Source organism: Loxodonta africana, chromosome 9 (genome assembly GCF_030014295.1).
Source record: "Loxodonta africana isolate mLoxAfr1 chromosome 9, mLoxAfr1.hap2, whole genome shotgun sequence".
NCBI lineage: Eukaryota > Metazoa > Chordata > Mammalia > Proboscidea > Elephantidae > Loxodonta > Loxodonta africana.
This window is the reverse complement of record NC_087350.1, coordinates 65,889,356-65,911,818: the sequence shown is the minus strand read 5'-3', so window position 1 is coordinate 65,911,818 and position 22,463 is coordinate 65,889,356. Positions and strand designations below refer to the sequence as shown.

The window sequence follows — 22,463 nt, the reverse complement described above, 5'->3', positions numbered from 1 at the left end:
AGGCACATCAAGGCTAAAACATTTGGGAAATTGTGGTTTCAGAAAATTGTCTGGGTATTGAATTTCAAAATATGTATCATACTTATTTTAAGAATTCAAGTTTAAGCTATTCTATGAATAAATACAGATGTTTCTATAATACCTTGATATCATCTTGTACTCTAAAAAGCGTTTCCCAAATTTCTGGAAGCTTATCAATGATGTCATCTAGGGGTCTTCCTCTCAATAAATCATTCAAAGCTAAACAACTGAAAATAAACAATTTAGTTTTAAATACCTGATCAAGAAAGCTCAATATTTTACAATGAAACATTCAAAACAAACAGAATATAGGTTCTGCTTATATTTCTAGTCCCAACCCCTCCAAGATGGCAATGACTACTCTCTCCTTGGTGCCTCAAATATACCACATAGATTCATCAAATGTCTGTTTTCCACAGCTATAATATAATCCCTTTGAGAAGTTACACCATTTTTTAGTATACCATTATGCCCCTACTGTCTAGCACACAGCCAAGCACAAAGCAGGCAATGAATAAATATAAATTGTGTATATAAATCAATGCTACCCTATAAAGTCATAAGAGGACAGACACATCTTGATGTCTACCCATTTCAATCTTATAAAACTAAAATAACTTAGGAAAACCAGTGACCAAAGTTTAAGTAGTTAAAGATAACTGCCTAATTCAACCAGAAATATTTTTTTTGGTAGTTTTAATTTATTCCTTTTGCACAAAGCATAAACGTTAGAAATCTGGAGGAAAAAAGTCAATTGTACTTGACTAATGTTAGTGATATCTCCAAAAACGGTACCTGGATTCTCGAACTCGCCACAAATTGCTGGTGAGGTTCTTAACCAAATCTTCAAGAATTTCCTTCAAATATTTATCCACCTAATGAAGCAAAAGATAAAATTAAAAATGCAAAATCCACCAACAATCAAATCATTCACCTGGTAACCACATGAACCATATTTCCGCTACTTAGTAGCCTAAACGTCTCTTTAAAACCCTCAGTCCACAATTTCCCCCAACTTCAATCACTAAAAGTTACCACTCTAAAATGCACACTTGTCTTATTTTCCTCAGTACATGTGAAAAAAGCCCAATCTCTTGGCAAGAATACAGGGCCCTCTGTGACTCATCTAGCTCCAAAGGTCATGGCCTGTCTCACCTCAAATCCTTGGCACATATTCCTCCCTCTACCTATAATTCCCTTCCATCTTATTTGCTTGGTTAACTTCTACTTGTCCTCCAAGATTCAAAATCAGTTATCATCTTCTCAGAGAAGACTGGCTTAGGTACTCTCCTCTGTGTTCCCATACCACCTTCTGAAAGCACATCATATTATACTATATAATAACTGCATTGTTCTATACCTGTCTGCCTCATTAAATTGACCTCAAGGGCTGGGACAGTGTCTCCCTCACCTTTGTATCCCCAGTACCTTGCACAGTGGGGGAAACATAAAGAATTATGATTGTTCAGAATGAAAGATGAGTTAAGCCTGTTTTGTTTTGATATATACTTATCAACTTGATAATAATGACAAACTGATGATAAACTTCATTTTTATGCTGACCCAAAGATTCTGAGAAAACCCTGGTGGCATCCTGGTTAAGAGTTCGGCTGCTAACCAAAAGGGTCAGCAGTTCAAATCCACCAGGTTCTCCTTGGGAACTGTATGGGGCCACTCTACTCTGTCCTATATGGTCGCTATGCATCAGAATCAACTAGACGGCAATGGGTTTGTTTTTTTGGTTTTAAAGATTCTCAGAACTTATGACATTTCCACTTTTACTCTTAGAGATACGAGAGGTTTTGTTATTCTCACTTACATGTAGGAAAACCAAGACAGGTAAATAATTTGCCTAAAATTTAACAGACTTCTTCCTATGTCCACTTTTCTAAACATTCTTCACAGGTGATAACATTCACACTCATCAATTCTCCTTCCACTCATACAGAGATGGCTCACATCTCTAGCCTAGGCCTTTGTGCTGATTTCAGATCTACAAGAGCCTGGCCTGTGAGATCTTGGCCCACTCAGAGGTACTATATGCTCTCCGAGAGCAAATAAACTCACCAAGCCTTCAAAGCTGAACTCGGAGTGCCAGCTGCTATGAATACTCTCAGAATGAAGAGAGGGGAAAGAACCAAATCATACGTGGAATCTTGTAAGACATGGCAAGCCTAGTAGAATTTATTCTAAGTGAACTGTGAAGCCACTGAAGGATTTTAACCTACAATGGCACAATCTTATTTGCATTTTAAAAACTACTTTTGCTACTATGTGGATAATTAAAACAGGACAAAGAAAGATAATAATGATCTGCTCATCAAGAAAAATAAGGGAAAGGAGAGTAGCTTCATGGAATACTTTGGAAGTGGAATCGACAGAATTTAATATGGATTCGACTGGGAGTGGGCATGAGGTATAGACAAAAATCAAGAATAACACCAAGTAACTTGGTCTAGGTGAATGAGTGAAGGTGAGGGCATGAGGAAAAGAGGGTGAGACGTTTACTTTCTTAAGTCCAGTTTTGGACCTGTTAGGTTTAGATATCTTGAAACAACATCCAAGTGAAGATGTCAAGTAGGCAGTTAAACATGTAAGTCAGAAGCTCAAGATGTGTCTGGGCCAGAAATATAAGACTGACAATATTTACAACAAAGATGGCATTTAAATACTCTAGAATTGGTAAACTTATCCACTTAAAAGAGAAAGCTGAAAGAGCAAAAATAACTCAGAGGCAAGCCCTGAGAAACCCTAGTATCTAAAAGTGGAACAGAATACGAGAAACAGCCAGACAATAGAATACCATATATGGCGACTGCCTGATTCCTTATCTGTCTCCCCAACTAAGTGAAGCCTGTGAAGGTAGGAACTATGACTGTGTTCCACTGAATCAATAGTACCTATCAACATTTGTGTGAATATACTACCCAATGGACATTTAGATTGCTTCCATTTTTAAGGTTTCAATAAATCTTGCCACGAGCATCCAGGAAAGGAGGAAGAAAGGGAGGGAGGGAGATGTGTTTAAACAAATAAGTATACAAAAGTTGAAAGGGAGATACGTACTAGGTTTAAATCCTATGTTACCTTGGACAAATGATAGCATTTTTGTTTTTTAAATAATATTTTATTGTGTTTTACATGAAATTTACACCACAAATTAGGCTCTCATTTATCAATTTTTATACAAATTGTTTCATGACACTGGTTACTTTTTTCACAATGTGTCAGTGTTCTCTTTATTTCCATTCTGTTTGTACTGTTTCCATTAATCTAGCTTCCCTGCCCCTCCCTACCTTCTGTCATGGACTGAATTGTGTCCTTCCAAAAATATGTGTCAACTTGGTTAGGCCATGATTCCCAGTACTGTGTAATTGTCCTCCATTTTGTAATTGTAATTTTACTTTAGAGAAGATTAGGCTGGGATTGTAACACCCTTACCAGGTCACATTCCTGATCCAGTGTAAAGGGAGTTTCCCTGAGGTGTGGCCTGTACCACCTTTTATCTTACAAGAGATAAAAGGAAAGGGAAGTAAGCAGAGAACGGAGACCTCATACCACCAAGAAAGTAGCACCAGGAGCAGAACACATCCTTTGGACCCAGGATCCCTGCGCCTGAGAAGCTCTTCCACCAGGGGAAGATTGAGGACAAGGACCTTCCTCCAGAGCCAACAGAGACAGAATGCCTTCCCCTGGAGCTGACACCTTGAATTTGGACTTCTAGCCTACTAGATTATGAGAAAATTAATTTCTCTTTGTTAAAGCCATCCACTTTTGGTATTTCTGTTAGAGCAGCACTAGGTGACTAAGACACGTTCTCATCTTTGCTTTAGGGTAAATGTAGACCATTTGGTCTCACACAGTTGACTACTTAAGGGAGCACAGTACTCACAGATGATACTGTTATTTTATAAGCCAATCTATTATTTGAATAAAAGGTGACCTCTGGGAGTGGCTTCAGTTCTGAGTTCAAAGGGCACCTTAGGACGATAGTCTCAGGGGTTCCTCTAGTCTCTATTAGTCCAATAAGTCTGGATTATTTTTAGGAATTTGAGTTTTGTTCTACATTTTTCTCCCATTCTACCCAGGACCTTCTATTGTATCCCTGGTCAGACTTGTCCGTAGTGATAGCCAGGCACCATCTAGTTCTTCTGGTCTCAGGCTAGATAAGGCTATGGTTCGTGAGGGCTATTGGTCCTGTGGACTAGTTTCTTCTTTGAGTATTTGGTATCCTTCATTCTCTTTTGTTCCAGACAAGTAGAGACCAACAGTTCTATCTTAGATGGCTGCTCACAAGCTTTTAAGATCCCAGATGCTACTCACCAAACTGGGATGTTGAACCTTATCTTTATGAACCATATTATGCCAGTTGACCCAGCTGTCCGAACTGGGATGTTGAACCTTATCTTTATGAACCATGTTATGCCAGTTGACCCAGCTGTCCCACAAGACTATGGTCCTAAGCCTTTTAAGCCAGTAAATTGATCCTGCAAGGTATGTGGGTATATCTAGGAAGTCTCTGTAACTGTGCCTTCTTTGTGCTTTATTATGTATATGAATATATATGCAGCACACATAAAAATGCATATGCATATGCCTACCAATACACCTATACACGCACATGACATGTACTCACATGTGCCTTCCTATGTGATAGCATTTTCTTAACAAACAAAACCAGCTGCTATCAATCAAGTCGATTCAGAGTAGAACTGTGCTCCATAGGGTTTTCGATGACTCCTTTTTCAGAAACAGATCACCAGGCCTTTCTTCCGAGGTGCCTCTAGGTAGACTCAAACCACCAACCTTTCGGTTAGCAGCTGAGTACATGAACTGTTTGTACCACCCAGGGACTCCTCAATACACAAGGGTTCACAAATACTTGCCGTTGATTTCTCAGTGACCAAGGCATTCCAAATACTTGTCATGGCCTGTCGAATACCAAGGTTGGGATCAAACTGGTAACGATAAAGGCGAGGAACTAGCTGAGGCAGAAAAGGAGCCAGCTGCTCTCCAGCTCTGGTAGCAATGACATTAAAACCAAAAGCAGCACCCTAAAATAATAATAAGATGAAGTGATGCTGATACATCTGTCATAGACAAATATTAACACATTAAATACATGAGGATCACAAAATTCTCTCTCTTAAACTTGTCTCTGAATGCAGCTTGATTTTACTGTGCGTTTCAGCTTTACCAATCCATAATAGCAGCTGTACAGTAGTCTGGCTATCTCTAATCAGGGGGAGGCATTTACAAAATGGACTGAATTTATCAACTGCCACAGTCTGCCAATGTGGCACGGTTTGGGGGAAAGTAAAAAATAAAAACTGGCCAGTGATACTAACTTACCTTCCTAGAATTCCACATCGCATGGTGATTGGCTAAATTCATAAATTTATACACCAGATCTGGCTGACTGAGATCACTTGCCAGAGAACAAAGCTCCTTGTAAGTAGAAATGCCCTGGCTTGGGGAAAAAAAAGAAAGTATACAATAATGTATTTCTCTGTCTACAGCCTGATACAAATTACCAATATTACCAACATTACTAGGACATGGTTTTTAAAATTACATTTTCACTAATTTTCTAATATTGAGTTATCCCATCATCATGAAGACACAGAACGAGGTTGAGAAGAACATAAAAGTCACCTAATTCCATTACTGACAGTGCCTGAAGTCCCTTTAGGCTGCTGCTGGTAAATGGCCCAGAGGTGTCTGTACTCCCAGGTAGGCGGAGCCCTCACCACCTCCTGAGGCAGACCTATTAGAGATTTCTCCTCCCACTGTGCACAAATCTCTCCCAAAATCACAAGCCATTTAAGACATCTGTCTTCCCTAAGTCTTCTCTAAACTAGATCACCTCAGCTCTTACCCCTGGTAACAATTCTTCTGAGTCCTGTTAACCACCCTCTGAACCAACAATATTTGCTCAAATACCTCATCACCTACTGTTCGTCATTCTGTTAAAAGTGAGCACTAAAAACTCAGCTCTGGAAAAAAATACTTCAAACAATACAAGTAGCGAAAATTCACTAACATTAAAGGGACAATAAAGATGTTTAAGTTAGCATACAATTTTAAAGCTGAGCAACTGAATTACTTTCAGGAATAAAGCTACAAAAAAACATTTTCACATTAATAACTGGCCTAGAAGGAACAACAGGAAGGCTAAGAGGAATGGAAACAACATCTGATGTGAGAACAGCGAGCTAGGAGAGAGCTTCAGTGACAGAATAAACAAGGTGGCTGCTTCCTAATGTAGCAGGCAACACTGAAGCAGGGCTCGGAGCAGACGGACACTATCGGGTGAGAGCCGGAAGAACAACACGGCTGACCAAGATGAGGATTCTTAGAGGGACAGCAACAGTATAAGCCACAGTGGAGTAATGATAAAATAAAGGGGATAAAGCTCAAGGAACTAATTTGAAATGCTGAATTGGTGGATTCCAAAATACTAACAGAGTTGCCCCCACCAAAAACTAGGTGCAGTGGATGCTGAGTTGTGCTACCAGATCCCCAACCTAGAACTAAGCTGGCAGGGGTTTGACAGTTCTCACCGCAGTCAGTCTCCCAGAACCGCTCTCACCCCACGATCATACCCTCCCCCAGAAGAGCTCACAACCAGTGGCTGGTCATCGGGGGGAGGATATAAAGGCCTGGCCTCATGTCTCAAGGCAGGACAACTCTGAAGGGCCATCCCATCCCAGCTCCAGAGCTCCTTAAGGGGTGTCTGCTGAAGTGCTGGCAGCATCCCAGCCACTGACCCTATCCCTGCTTCCTTCATTCCAGGTTGGGTACTGACCCCCAGGGCACATCCCAATCAACTTCCAGCATACAAATCTCCACGTCAGAGACTGTTTCCCAAAAAACCCAATCTAAGACACTAGGCTTTTTCCACAGAAGTAATGTTCTTCCACTAACATATATCTTTTCCTAGGAGGGTGGAAATCAACTTCATGGGTGCTTTATTTATCAGACCGAAGAAAAATATTTAAAGATGTCTATAGTAATCAATCAATGGATTTGGCATACTTACCCATCTGGTGTTTTGCCAAGGGCTCCCCCCTGAAACACCACTGTGTCTCCAGAAACATCATGTTTAGCTCTAAACCAAAACAACAACAAAGAAATTAGTCTCAAACTTTACACACCAACATTCAGTTAATCAATACAATTCATTTGCAAACCGATAAAATCAAAATCTTTATCAAGTGTCTACTCTGTTCAAGATATAAAAGTCAACTTATCTCTTCTATTGGGCTGGGAATTTAGGAAAATGAATTCTAGGATGAACAAATAAATAGACTTAAAAGAGGCCCTCACCCATAAAATTACACTGAATTAAATTTTGTCACATTAAAAACCATCCTCCCTACAGGGAAGGCAACGTAAAGCAGCAACTAATTACAAGTTGATTACCCCCCACCATGTACTCTTCAGTGATCAGATCATGAAGATATGCAAGCTTCCTCTCCACATTTTAACATTCATTTAAAACCAAAAAACCAAACCCATTGCCTTCGAGTCAATTCCAACCCATAGCGACCTTATAGGACAGAGAAGAATTGCCCTATAGAGTTTCCAAGGAGCAGGTGGTAGATTTAAACTCTCAACATTTTGGTTAGCAGCCCAGCTCTTAACTACTGCACCAAGAGGGCGTAACTAATTACGGTATTTTTCTAATTCAGTGCTGTAACTACTGGCGTGCTTCTAAAGTGAACAGTATACACTATATAATTAAACTGCTATCCACAGCGTAACAATCACTGACTTGAACTTTCAAAAAAAGACTTAGTAAATGGAAAGTTGAATTTTCCAGAGCATATTCTCAATGTGTGCATATACTTTCCCCATGTGTTCAAATGTGAAATTTTCAAGTTCACAGTACCTTTTGCCAGTCATAAGTGTTTCTACAAGTGTAGAGACCAATTCCTGTTGATCTTGTTCACTGCCCAGTTCATAAACCAACCCAAGGCCTTTTGAGGCAACATCTTGGCTAAGTTCTACCAAAAAGTCAAAACAAATAATATTAGTTTAAGAAACTTTGTCTACTGATCATCAAGTCAAAGTCTTTCAAAAGTTTTAATAACGTCAATGTAAAACGATATCCAAGTAAAGATCTGAAGCCAAATCAATAGGCCTATTTTGTTAAAAATGTACTAAACCATTTCAGTGGACATGACACCATATGAATCACTGTAAATGAGAAGCACATTCACAGAAAATCCAACTCACAAGCCGAGACAAACCGACAGACCTCAGTAAACAGTGAGTATACAGCGCACAGTGACAGAATAGTAATCAACACTAAGTTGTGCAAATCACAGAGATCAAACAGCCTCACTGGAACTTAATACACCCACATCCAACTCTTTTTTAAAAATGAAAGAACAATAAAAGGCCGTATGTTTAAAACAAAGCTACCATTTAAATGTCTAACATATATACATTCATTCTCTCCTGGCTTAAATCACAAAAAAGGAAAGTAACCAGAAGTAGGAGAAAGCTATCACTTAGCAGACATACTAATTTTAAGAAGGCCTCAGCTCCTTTTTTAACGCATAACTGAAAATTATGTTAAAATTTTTTTTTAAATTAGAGAATTTCCTATACCCTAAGCGGAGCTTTGTTTTTTAATCACTAACATGCTTATTATCCTTAATACTAATGATTATGGTTTAGTTTTAATCACATAACTCAAAAATAGTTTCCTTTTATATTCATTAATCCAGATTTCTCAAAACTTAAAATACAAGTTTAACAAAGTTTAGAAATCAAATATTTACCAACCACCTACCATCAGTTTCTGAAAGAACTGAAACAAATGCACCCTGAATCTCTTTAAGATGAGACTGAAAGAAGAAGAAAAAAAAAGGATTTAAGGAAAAAAAAAAAAAAGGATTATAACACTGAAATGCTAATTCTTTGGCAGAATAAGAATCTTGCTGTCGGGGTACACAAGACCTACAAAATCTTCCAACCCAAGGCCGTGACAAACCCTGGTGCTCTCATGTGGGACATATGTTCAAAGGCGGCTCAAATTACCTGAAGGTTGTACCACTGACTGATAGTCATTTCATCACACAATTTGACCTTTCCCCTAACCTGAGCCTCCACACCCTTACCACTTCTTCAGACTTTATACCTTCAAGTTTATAATCATCTTCCAGTCAATATACCAGGCCACCATCCTTCATGCCTTCACATACAGCTTTTTTCAAAATATCTGCTATTGGTTAATGGCTCTCACTTCATATACTTTCCTTCCTGCCTTTCGACCACAAATACAGTGCAACCACACTTGGCTTACCTTCACTTCTTTATGGGTACTCAGCTTTCTCACAAGGGAAAGGAGCCAGATGCAGGCTGCTTGCCTCATGTGTGGGTTGGGGCTGATGATATGTTTATTTAAAATCACATCCAACACCCATGGGACCACATCATTTACTTTGGCTCCTGGGGAAAAGAAAGGTAAGAAACAATTCAAATAATTCCAAGCAGTTTCTGAAGAAATTAAATTTAAATCAGTATTTACTGAGTCCTCACACCCCACTGATTAAAACTACAACATAAGAGAACACACAACCTGACACTCTGGGATATATGCTCACGAAGAGAGCAGGGGCCACACATCTGGGACATATACTCACAAACAGGAGAGAGGCACACATTCAGAGACATACAATCTCTTCAAAACTCCATCTCATGTATTTAACTGACTCCTAGCCTAGCAATGGGCATGGGGGAGTTGGGAGATTCCAACACTGATGGGAGTCAGGAAGAAGGTCAGCCAGTGAAGGAGCTTGTTCCCTGCACCTACCCTGCCCATGCTCCATAAACCCGGATCGCCCATAATCTCTGCATCTCAATAAACGACAATTCCATTCTTCCAGTGGCTCACAACAAAAACACTGAAGTCATCCCTGACTCCTCTCACACCTCATATCCAATTCAATAGCAAATCCTGTTGGTACTACATTCAAAACATCTTCAAAGAACCATTTCTCACTGACCCTGCACTATCATCATGGTTCAAGCCACCATCACGTCTCACTTGGGATACTGCAGCAGCCTCCTAACTGATCTCCTCGCTTCTGCCCTGACTCCACTTCAGTCTATTTTCCAACAGCACTAGAATAGCCCTTTTATAATGGAAGTCAGATTCTCTCTCCTCAGCTCACAATCCTGCAACTGCTTTCTATAGAAGGCCTCATGATGGCCTACAAGGTTCCACATGGTCTATTTTCATCTCATATGACCTCATCTTACTCCTCCGCTACTCACTCTGTTTCAGCCAAACTGATCTCAAACGTACTCATGTCTCAGGGCCTTTGCACTTGCTACAGCCTCTGTCTGGACTGCTCTTCCCCAAGAATTCCAACCAGCTCACTCCCTCCCCCACTCAGTTGTTTCCTTTAACATCACCTTCCTGAAAAGAGTTCCCCTCAGCACTCTATTAATGACTACCATCCAAATTTGACCCATTCCCTTTCCGGGCTTTACTTGTCTTCATAGCACTTATTACCATTGAGCAAGCTGCATACTTTCCCATGCTTATTTTGCCTCCGGCCTGTCTCTCCCACCAGAATGTAAGCTCCATGAGAGCAGGATTTTCTACTGTTTTCGTCATTCCTGCATCACCAGCACCTAGAACCATGCTTGGCTTTTATTATGCACTTAATAAATATATGTTAAATTAATGTATAAATTAGCCCTCTGTGACTAAGAAAATGTTTCAGAAGTAGACAACGAATTTATTTCCAAAGGAAATAAAATCAAACTGCCAAGAGGATCTTAGGAAACCACTATGTTAGAGAACACAAAATTAAAGATTTATCACTATCTGAAATGGGAAAGGCAAGACAAAACATATTTCAATCCTTTGTAAAATGAAAATGAAAACAACCACTCCCTCAAATACTGAGACTACGTGCTCTTCCCCCTAATTAAGCACACCTTAACATCTAAACCCTGGGCCCTCCTGCAAACACTTCTCAACTTTCCTTCTTCGTTTCCATTATGGCTCCTCTCTTTTCAGTTTTCATTAACTGTGATTATCTACCTAGGTTTGGCCTAAAACCTTTTCTCTTCTCTGTCTTCATTACATTTGAATAACCGAGAAGAAATGATTATTATCATTAATCAACAGAGGGAATGAAGAGAGAGAATAATTTTAGGGAATAAAGAAGACAAACAATTTAGAGGATAAGGAAGGAACTCAGGAAAACTGTCTCGCAAAAACAGAAAAAAAAGTTCTAAGAAAGTGTTAGAATATGTTACAGGCTTGGAAAAACATGTGAACCAGTAATTGGACCAAAAAGAAAGATATGCCTTGACTTTAGGTGAGAATACACCAGTCCCCATCTAAAGGCACAAGTTTGAAGGTAATTCCATAGCTAACTTCCCTGCTTGCTTACCAAAGAAATTTAAAAAGCACTTGTTAATTTCATGGTCACTCTCCTTTAATCAACTATTTTTCTTAACTGAACTAAGTTGATAAGACAGGCATATTTGAAAATTGTGTGTGTGTGTGTCTGCTTCAAATGTGATAATGAGAACAGAAAAGGGTTACTTGATGATTATAAACTAATTAGCTGAATGTTTGGTACCAGTGGGAGCAGTGTATTCTTCTTCAGTCACTAGCCAAGCATCTCGGGCAGCCACAGAGCTAGTTCCTATTGCAGCACTGGTGATGGCTTCACCTATAGTGAACTGAAGTTCTATCTGCTTGGCCTGCAACAAGGGAAACAAAAGCCATGAATGAGAAAGAACACGACCACAAAACACCCATTTCTACAGAAAGGCTGCTTAATGTCTTATTTATCAGAATACTTTGTTTTTCATTCCTTTGTCTGGCTTGCTTACAGCTAACTCAGTGGCCCTCAACAACAGGGTAGAGTGAGGGAATGGAGAATGCAATAACGACATTAATATATTTTTCCAAGCTCACACCACACTCCTCATCCTCAGTAGAGAACCACTAAACGGTGATAATCTTTGGAAGCAAGATACTGTTCACAGAGGGAGAAAGGGCATGGACTTTGAAGCCCTGCAGATTTTGGTTCAAGTTCTAACTCTTTCTCTTACCAGTGACATATGAACATTCAGCTTACAGACAACTGACACTTGCCCTTTAATGTTGTATAAATTTGCCCTCACTTTGAAATGAATGAATCAATCCCAACTCGCAATAAATTCTTCATCACAATTGCCTTCGCTTGCTGCGCATGTGCAGCTTTTAAATCACTGAAAAGGCTTCCAGCTCTTCCTTGCACTAAAACCAAACCTACAGAATTTGAGTCCATCCCGACTTATAGTGACCCTATAACACAGGGTAGAACTACTGTACAGGGTTTCCAAGGCTGTAAATCTTTACGGAAGGGGACTGTCACATCTTTCTCCTGCGGACCAGCTGGTGGGTTCAAACCACCACCATTTTGGATAGCAGCCACGCGCTTTAACCACTGCACCACCAGGGCTCCTTCTTGCACTAACTAAACTTGACCTTGAGTTGATTCCGACTCATAGCGACCCTATAGGACAGAGTAGAACTGCCCCACAGAGTTTCCAAGAAGTGGCTGGTGAACTTGAGCTGCAGACCTTTTGGTGAGCAGCCACAGCTCTTAACCACTACGCCACCAGGGTTTCGTTCTTACACTAAAGTAAGGCTAGATAAGAACCATATGCACCTGCTCCAACTTACCTACAAATTCGACTTAAAGACACAGTTAGGAACAGATTTTGTTCGTAACCCAGAAACTGCCTATACTCTTATTTAAACTTCTCTGAGCCTCAACTTCTTCATTTTTAGTATGAGTATAACACCATCACCACCCCATCAGGCTGCAGTGAGGATTAAATGAAGTTAATGGACATAAAGTTTCTACTGCAATGTCTAATTCACGTAAGTGCACAATAAATAGTAGCCATTATAATTTATTAACATCTCCTCTTTGCCCTCTTAAATTCCAGACCTGCAAGTTATTCTCAAATGGTTCCAACAAAAAAAAAAAAAAGAGAGAATGACAAAGCAAATTTGGTAAAATGTTAACTACTCAAAAATCCAGTCAAGTGGTATATAGGAGATCTTTACATTACTCTTAAAACTTCTCTAAGTTTGAAACTGTTTCTTAAAATAACATGTTAAAAAAATCCTACATAAGTTGAATGGACACAGTAAGGATAGGGTGGAGAGATGGATTCTGGTGTCACATTGTAGAGAGAACAACTAGGTCACATACCAATGTGCGTGTAAGTTTTTGTATTAGAAACTGACTCAAATAGTAAACTTTCACTTAAAGCACAATAAAAACTGATAAAAAAATAAAAATAAAAACCCTACATAGTACATACTCAAAGTTTTTAAAAATTTGGTTTAGAAATTTCAACACCCTTCACATGTATGAATCACTGACCCAATGTGAAACTGGACCTACTATGGCTCCCTTTGCTATTTTTCTGTTTACTGTGGACTGGAAAAATCTAAGAATAAAAAGAAGAATGAGGAGTGGAGTGCATGTGAGGAACATGGGAACATTGACCTTTCTGGAGAATTCTACAAAGCACACAGACAAATCTGGCCATTCCTACGCTCAATCAACTAAGTGCTCCAGTCTTGATGAGCTGCTCCCAGGTCCAAGGGAAACAGATTTACAGGTTTTGTGCCTTGCTTTAGTCCCACAGCTTCCTGATCAAAAGCTTCTCTTGGTGACTCCAAGCTGAGAAAAGGTATTCATTTCGACACAAATCATCGTATATTGAAGAGTCACTTTACTTGCCTGTTTTTTACAAATGTTTCCTATTGTTCGTACCACAGCTGACATTAAAAACAAAAACAATACTTTATAGATGATACACTATCTAGATTTTGCTTTACAATATTCCAGCGAAAAATAAGGGGTCAATAGATAAAATAAGAACAGGCACGTGGGAGTCATTATATTATTATTCTCTCTACTTTTGTGTATGTTTGAAATTTTCCATTAAAAAAGGTTAAAAAAAACTAAAAAAAAACCACTTTAGAACTCTGTCCTAGTTGACTGTTAAGATATTTTGCTTTTCTGATTTATGCTATTTATTTTCTTTTTTCATTCTCAACCTGTAATTGTTTCCTCTTATTTCTAAGTTTCCAGCTTTTCATGTATTTGGTATTTCTAAATTCTTAAGATAATGATTTCAACAGCAAGTTAAGGATCAGACAAACCTTCTTATATTTAAACAAAACTAGAAGAAATCGACCTTGCTCATGAATTAAAAAAAAGAGAAAAGATGAAAAAGCATACAGCAAAAGTTTTTCCTCAAGCAGTTACAAAGTCAGTGACGTTCAGTGAGAACCTGATACGGGTTTAAGTCAAAATCAAAAATTTCACTTTGAAAACACTGAATCAAGAATCGCAAGAGCTGAATTCTAATAGGAGCTCCATCACTCAGCTGCCTCAGGCCTCAGCCCCACCCTCCCCTCTCCCCTTCTTCAAGGCCCAGCAAAAACATCTCCAAAAAACCTCCACCAACTCTTCGAGGCAGAATTAATCATGTCCTCCTTGGTGATTCCACTGCCTTATATGCACACCAATATTTATTTTGAAGTCCTACCACCATCAAGCACACTGGTAGGCACCTGTGTTATAATGGTGAACAAAACAGACTCTGCCTTCAGTTTAGTGGGCAACTGGAAACTGTGATAGACAGATGCTGTGAAGATAAAGTACAGTGAGTCATGAGATCACAAACAACTAAAGAATCTAATCTAGTCTGCAGGTCAGGGAAGGGTTTTCAAAGAGCACAGCCACACCCTGAGAAGGAGGGAAGTATGGGACTTATAAAAACTCAGAGCAAAGAAGACCAAAGAGGCTGGTGTATAAAACGTGATTGACAAGAATCAAAGCTAAAGTAGGCAGGGGCCAGAACAGGCCGTGCTAAGATACTTGTCTAGTTAGAGGTCCTCTCCACTACACTGGGCATCTAGAGGACAGAAGCCAAGTGATCAGACACAAGAGTCACTGGAGTCCCAGTACTCACTTCTTACATCTGCCTGACAAAGCAAGTTTCCCCTTCTAGCCATACTGCACCATGTGCTACTCAAAACTTCTAAGAAAGGGACTTCACGCCTAGATAATGCAGTCAGTGCTATGCCTAGCACAGGGACCAAGCCAGGGTGGACTCTCAGTAGGTACTTGCTGAATAAATGAGTAAAGGTTTAGTTTAAAATCACACAGCATGCAAAAATTCCAACAAAAAAGTACCTTTTGTTTTAATGACTCACAACTAGATAGCAATATAAATACCTCCACAGAATCCATCAGGCCTTGCAAGAGGAGTTTCTGATGAGGAAACTCTCCATCCCCAACTGGAAAATATCCCAGTGTTTGGATTGCTCGCTCTTTCATCTGGAAGAACACAGAGAATTTTTTCTGTCAAACATAGTACATAACAGCTTTACCAAGAACAGAGTTTCCAAAAATGAAATGGCAAGGAAGGGTAGTCTTTTCTAACTAATGCACGAACGCACAGGTTTTTATAAAAACATCCAATTTTATACTATCTGCCTTATCTCTATAAAGCGCTGGAGGTAAAAAGACATAAAACTGAGTCCATTAAGGATGCAGTCGAAAAAGAAGAAAGCAAGCCTACAACTAAGCTTGTTATTCTTCGAACTAGAATGGTTAGGGGTGTGAGTTCTAGGCCCAGGGGCCTGGGATCAAATCACTGCTCTGCCATCTAGCTAGCCTTTACAGGTGTGTGACCTTAGGCAAGTTACTTCACCTCTCTGTGACTCTCTTTTCTCTACTGGAAAACAGAGATAACAATTACTTCACTAGACTTTTTGGAGGATTCAGTTAATGTATGTTTGTAAAGCATTTACAATACTCCTTGATCCATTACAAGCCCTCATCAGTGGTTAAACCAAAACCAAACCCACTGCCGATGAGTCGATTCCAACTCATAGCGACCCTACAGAACAGAGCAGAACTGTCCCATAGAGTTTCCAAGGGGCGCCTGGTGGATTTGAACTACTGATCTTTTGGTTAGCAGCCATAGCACTAAACCACTGTGCCACCAGGGTTTCCAATAGACTTGGCAGTGGTGGGATTTGAACCTACAGCCCCGCAGAGGCTGGAGCCTTAATCCAGTGCCTTAGACAGTTTGGCCACGCTACCGTACAAGCTCATCAATGGTTAGAAATGATTAATTAGTTAGTAAAGCTAATAAAAACTACACTGTGTGATCTTTTCAGTTTTAATCAATAGCTAGGCCAAGGATAAGATTATTGTGTGTTACCAAACTTGTAGTAAATTATTTTTCTGCTAATTAAATTATGCTTCAAGGCTAAGGTGCTTGATTACAAAGAATATGTTTTGAAGTCTATAAAAACACTTATCTAAAACTAAAATGCTGTAAATGTCCTCTCCCTCGCAGAGTGCTCACACTGCTTACCAATACTGAGATTTTTTTAAACCAATCTAGCTTTAGGAGGTAAGATTTACATTTAGTTTAAATTACAAAATCAATCTTAAGACTATTTAACACTTTATTATTCACCTAATACGGTGAATGACAAAATAATTTCCTGATTCTTTTAATACCTTATCCCAGTCTTAAGAAAACAGTATAAGGCCTAAATTGGAATTGCTGGGTCAAATAGTACACATGCTAAAGCGTGCACAAATCACCCCATCCCAAAACTATCTGGTCCATCTACTCTCAGTATGATTTGGTTTTGCTTATTTACATATCTATGAATAAAAAAAAAAAATTTTTTTTTTTTTTTTAATTCTAGAAGAGAAGAAAAAAAGCAAGAGACTTGCCTTATTTGTTTCTTTGCTGGAGGGTATTCTATTTAGTAAGCTTTTTACAAGATGCAATTTGGTAAAGCCAGATCCCTCACTGGGAATTGGGAGTGGACCATTTCTGCCAATCTCACCCAGGGCCGTGCAGGCAGCAATTGCCAGGATGGGTGATGTACTGTCCAAAAATGAGCCTGTGAACATATTCAGACAAAACAGAAAATAACATACTGCTACCCTCATGACTCAAAGCACCAACAATACACTCTAGAGTTTTTTGAAGACAGCAAAATAAAATCAAAGTCTACAATTTCTTCTACTTGTTAATTTGTTAGCATTTACTCAGCAATAAAACACCACAGCCACAGGGCATACAGTAGTATCCTTTTTAATATTTAATTTTTTTTTTTTCCATAACAATCATCTCTGTTATACAGAAACATATTTGGGAAAAACTACAAGAAAAAGTTGAGCACTCTCACTGTTATTAAAAATGCAGAATTTATTTGGCATTCAGTAAGTTTCTGAGGAAAATCTTGTGTCTTTAAATGTAATGCTATAAAAATAAATAAAAATGCTATTAAATTTTAACATAATTCAAAAGCTGCAACAGCCAAGTCCGCACGGAGTCATGAATTACCTATCGTTTCAGTGGCGCTCTGAATGAATTCCTCTTGTTCAGGCAGAAAACCAGCATTCGTCTCCAAGTCTTGTTGCTCTGCCGTTCTCATTTTCTTTTTAGCCAAATATCTTCCCACTGTGAATCCCAGTGCAAGCAAGGATCCATGCTGGACCTCTGGACTCTAAACATAACAACACAATAACATATGTCTCTGCCTCTCTCTCTCGCTCACCGTGAATACACGGAAATAATATTTATTATACTCATCTCTCCAGTAAAACACAAGGCCAAAGAACAAAGTGGTCACTGGATTAATGAATCAGACTTTGAGAACAAGGGAAACCCTGAGCTTCTATGTCAGAGAATTCCAAGAAATTAAGCTGATTCTTGATTCTGAAGATTTAGATCTAAACAGCTTATCTTTTGACAGGCACAATGGTAGGCAGTAGTACATGTGGAAGAGGAACTAATACTTCTGAGCACCAGGCAGTACTAGAAATTCTCTGGCATTTACTCACCATTGTATACCGAGCACTAGAACAGTGCCTACAGACACAAGGCACTTAAATCTGCTGACTGGAATGACTGAACTGATGTATTATCTATCTCATGTAACCTTTATAATAATATAAAAGCAAGGAATGTGTAAATTCACTTTATGAATGCAAACCCAAAAGCTAAAAATAGATCAGACATTTTGTAAAACCCCACTATCTCCCACAAAAAAGAATGAAGACAAAACTGATAACATACATGATTGTCTTTTGTAGTCTTTATAAGCTGCTCTACCATTGACTTCAACTCATTTCCCGACACAGTAGATACCACCACAGAATAAAATAATGCTGCCAGTTCACGCATCTCTTCTTTACTGCTATTCATTAGACTCTGAGAGGCATAGAAAAAGAAATATATACATGACATATAACCATCTCCCTGCTGATAACATCTAACATTGAAAACTAAAAGAATAAATGATACATTATAATGTTCAACCTGTTAGTTCAGAGCAAAATAAAAGCTCAATTATATACCAAAATCTTAGGTGCCTTTCCACCAAAGATACAAAAGCACAAAACAGGTGGAACTGACACACAGGTGATCTAAAACAGAGGTCAGTAAATTTTTTCAGTAAGGGACCAGATTTGTAAGTATTTTAAGCTTTGCTGGTCACAGGGTCTCTGTTGCAACTACTCAGCTCTGCCACTGAGACACAAATGGAACCAAAGACGATGTGTGAACAAATGGTGTGTTCTGATAAAACTTTACATATGGACACTGTAATTTTCACATGACGTGAAATGTTATTCTGCTTTTGATATATTTTTCAATCGTTTAAAAATGTAAAAACTTTTCTTAGCTCACAGGCCATAAAAAAACAGGAGGCAATCCTGTTTTAGTCCATGGGATAGCTAAAAAGATCATTTTAAAATCAGCAAATATTCAGAATAAAAAACCATTTTAAACTAGAAGCAATTCCCTGAAACCAGAAAAAATTTACAGAAAAGCAAAAACTCACGCACCTCTTGGAAAATTACACTCATGCTTTCACACTTCACAAGACAATCTGCACATTTTATCACAATTCAAGCTGCCATTTCCAAAAAGAACTCTATTATATAGCACAAGAGGTATGCAAAACTTTATGGGCCATATTTGTACTAAAAAATTATTCATTGTTTATCTGAGGTTCAAATTTAGCTGAGCATCTTATATTTCTATTTGCTAAATCAGGCAACCCTACTGGTATGACTACGGAACAAGTGCCTAATGGGCATGTAAACTGGTACAACCCATATGGAGGGTGTGGCACTACCTATCAAAATTACAAAAGGACATGCCCTCTGACCCAGTAATTCCACTTCTAGGGAATCCATCTAAAATATGTACTTCCTCTATGTAAAAGTATGGGCTATTAATTGCAGCAGGCTGGAAGTAACCTAAATGACCATCAATAAGGACCTAGAATAACTTGTGGTACATTTGTACGATGGAAAGTGATGACACTGTTAAAGTATTCTCTCTGCAGTCGTATAGAAGGAACTCCCAGTCCTACTGTTAAGAGAAAGAAGGTAACAAAATGATATGAACAATACGCTGTCTTATGTGTAAAAGAAGGGAGAGAAATAATGTACATTTTTATTTGTGTGTATACGTAAAAGTAAACTCTAGAAGGTACACCATATATAAATAAGTGATGACCTGTGCATGTTTATTAGAGGTGGAAGAAAAAGAGGCAGGAGGCTGGGGGAATTTGGGTAGATGGGAGACAGTTATGGAAAGGAGCCATTTTACATATTTTTAAATATACACATCATACACACCTATTATGTTTTTTTTTTAACATTTTAAAAAAATTTTAAAGAAGAAAAATAATTATTATTTACTCATATGACTCTCAATTCATTTCCCACTCTGCACAGATGGACCAATGGAATATACTGAAATATATTTTTCCCAGTAAGTGTTTGATGATGAGGGAGTTTTCAAGATAGCCTAAAGGCAGAAAAGGTCATAGGAACCCTGGTAGAAAAAAGAAATCATGAGATTTAAGTTTGAAATATACAGACTCAAAGATATATAAACCATCTGTATAGGATCAAACTAGCAACAGCAACTCGAAAGACTGGATAGGAAACTTAGGGGGCAGTGAGTTTATGTCCCTGAAAGGGAAACAGAAAAAGAGTGTGGAAACAGTTGCACAATTCAAAGAATGCAATCAATGTCACTAAAATTGTACATGTAGAAACTGTTAAAAAAATTCATGCATAAATCAGTGTCACTGAATTGTACATGTAGAAACAGTTGAATGATGTTTTGCTGTGAATATTTTCAACAAAATAAAAATTTAAAAAATAAATTAAAAAAAAAAAAAAGAAATACACACACAAAGGACATACCTTTATCCATTCTATTTTGTCTACAAATTTGGTAGCCAGCTTTTCTGGATACACTGAAACAGCTTCCAATAGACAGTACATGACTGGCAAACCTAAATAAGAATTCAGAACCCTGTTATTTTTAAGTAATGGTTATGTATATAACGATCAACAAATTCCTTTAAAGAATAAGAGCTGCTACTTTAGGAGGCTGCCCCTCCATTCAATAAAAAAAATTGCAAAACCCAAATACAGTATGTGATTCAACACTGTAAATTTACACTAAAACCACTGCCCCATCAAGTCCAACTCATAATGAACCTACAGGACAGAATGCCCCACAGGGTTTCCAAGAAGCAGCTGGTGGATCTGAACTACCAACCTTTTGGTTAGCCACCAAGCTATAAAAGGAAAGGATGTCCTGTCCCCCACACCCATTTCCAAAGTAAAAACTTATTATCTATTGTTAGCATTTCTTTCTAAAAAGAGAAAAAGCATATCAAGGATGAATCAAATAAGGTTAGAAAAGAAACAAGGACTAGTTACAGCAGTGAAGAGAGAGTAATATTGCTATAAATTCATAGCTGAGTTTAAAATTAGATTTTTTGGGCTTAAGAGCTTTAATATCTTTCCTTGGTCTCAAGAATTCCTACCTCCAACACCCGCTAACAGCTGCTGAAGTAGGCCAATGTAGATCTGAACAGGGTTGGTTTCCCCACTCTTGGAAGAAGAAGATGAAGATGTCGCCTGGCTCCCTGACATTAAAGTCCGTATATAGCGTCCAATTGCTGGGGCATGATCTTGCATATCAGCCAAACTCTGAGAGGTGGGTACCACTCCTGCGCTGTGAGCCAGGCACATGCGCAAGTACAGAACTATCTAAAAACAAGAGGAAGGAGAATACTGGTTAATCCGTTCAAGAAGTCAATGTGGGAGGATATTCAAGGCGACAGTTTCCAATTCTCATTTCCCCACCCTCCTTCACAAAGCTATTCAACCATTCTCACAGAATCTGGAAAACATGACAATATGTTAACTGATATTACCAAACTGGAGCAAAATTTGTATAACAAGCTTTCATAAACCTAGAGCGTTTTCTTTTTTTTTTTTTTACTGGAATTTAATGGAGTTAAAATGCAAACTCAACTTCTAATGTCTGAAAATTAAAATAAAAATCATTATTTTTAAAAAGCCACATATATAAAAGTGACTGGGCAGAAACCTCAAGCTAATGGCCTATTCCTGGGGAAGAAAGTTCTAGCTGTGTTTAATCTCCGCTGATAAAATAATTTGAGAAAAGGGGTTCAAATCATCTACAGAATAGTAGATACAACACCATGAAAACCTCTGAGATAAACTAGCTACTAAGGAGCCCTCTGGAAGTGCTTTCCTTAAGACCTTAAGTAAGGCAGGCTGCATCTTGTTGTATTTTTATTCACTCTGAACAAGATTATCTCTTATAATTTAATTAACACAGTAATGGCCTAAAAAACAATTTCCCTTAGTATAGGGTCGCTATGAGTCGGAATCGACTCGATTGCACTGGGTTTGTTTTTTTTGGTTTTAAGTGTGATAAATTATTCCTCTCCAACCTTCAAAACTTTGTTGCTATCGTTGTTAGTTGCCACTACGTTGATTCCAACTCATGGCGACCCCATGTGTGCAACACAGAACTATACTCCACAGGGTTTTCAAGTCTGTGACCTTACAAAAGCACATGGCCAGACCTTACTTTCGAGGTGCCTCTGGGTGGGTCTGAACTGCCAACCTTTCAGTTAGTAGTTAAGCACTTAACCATCTGCACCACCTAGGGACCTTCAAAACTAGATAACCCAAATAACCTCAACAATATGTTGACTTTAAAAACTCAAATCTAATTTGCCATAAAACCCCAAAAGTAACCAACGCAGAACATTCAGTTCTTTCACAAAGGGAGAGACCTGTCTGTCCATCTCTCTGTCTATAGACAGACATATTTCCATCAGAACCTATTAGTCTCACTGAGATAAACTTGTATTTACACACTCTAATACCAATTTGCAATAACTGGTAATAATTAATTGATAGTAATTAATACCAACTACCAAATACTGGGTTTTTTGCTTTGTTTTGCTTGAATAAACAACCTGGTGAAGAATAATGGCATCACAA

General features: G+C 38.5%; 1 protein-coding gene across 7 annotated transcripts in view; it reads right to left on the bottom strand.

The window, feature by feature from the left end:
* The window catches only part of ECPAS (Ecm29 proteasome adaptor and scaffold), a 97,732-nt gene that overhangs the window by 20,287 nt on the left and 54,982 nt on the right, over positions 1 to 22,463 (bottom strand). For all 7 annotated transcript variants that reach the window (XR_010323054.1, XM_064291615.1, XM_064291618.1 and 4 more), the window contains 15 exons: positions 20,966 to 21,191; positions 20,334 to 20,425; positions 18,187 to 18,321; positions 17,452 to 17,614; positions 16,833 to 17,005; positions 15,312 to 15,413; positions 11,637 to 11,760; positions 9,338 to 9,483; positions 8,825 to 8,879; positions 7,916 to 8,030; positions 7,064 to 7,132; positions 5,374 to 5,491; positions 4,908 to 5,075; positions 817 to 896; positions 143 to 248 (listed from right to left, as the gene is read on the bottom strand). Coding sequence is in view for 6 of the 7 variants with exons in the window: in XM_064291615.1 (XP_064147685.1) it covers positions 143 to 248; positions 817 to 896; positions 4,908 to 5,075; positions 5,374 to 5,491; positions 7,064 to 7,132; positions 7,916 to 8,030; positions 8,825 to 8,879; positions 9,338 to 9,483; positions 11,637 to 11,760; positions 15,312 to 15,413; positions 16,833 to 17,005; positions 17,452 to 17,614; positions 18,187 to 18,321; positions 20,334 to 20,425; positions 20,966 to 21,191 (1,872 nt within the window). In the remaining variant the exon portion in view is untranslated. The remainder of the gene's footprint in view (positions 1 to 142; positions 249 to 816; positions 897 to 4,907; positions 5,076 to 5,373; positions 5,492 to 7,063; positions 7,133 to 7,915; positions 8,031 to 8,824; positions 8,880 to 9,337; positions 9,484 to 11,636; positions 11,761 to 15,311; positions 15,414 to 16,832; positions 17,006 to 17,451; positions 17,615 to 18,186; positions 18,322 to 20,333; positions 20,426 to 20,965; positions 21,192 to 22,463) is intronic.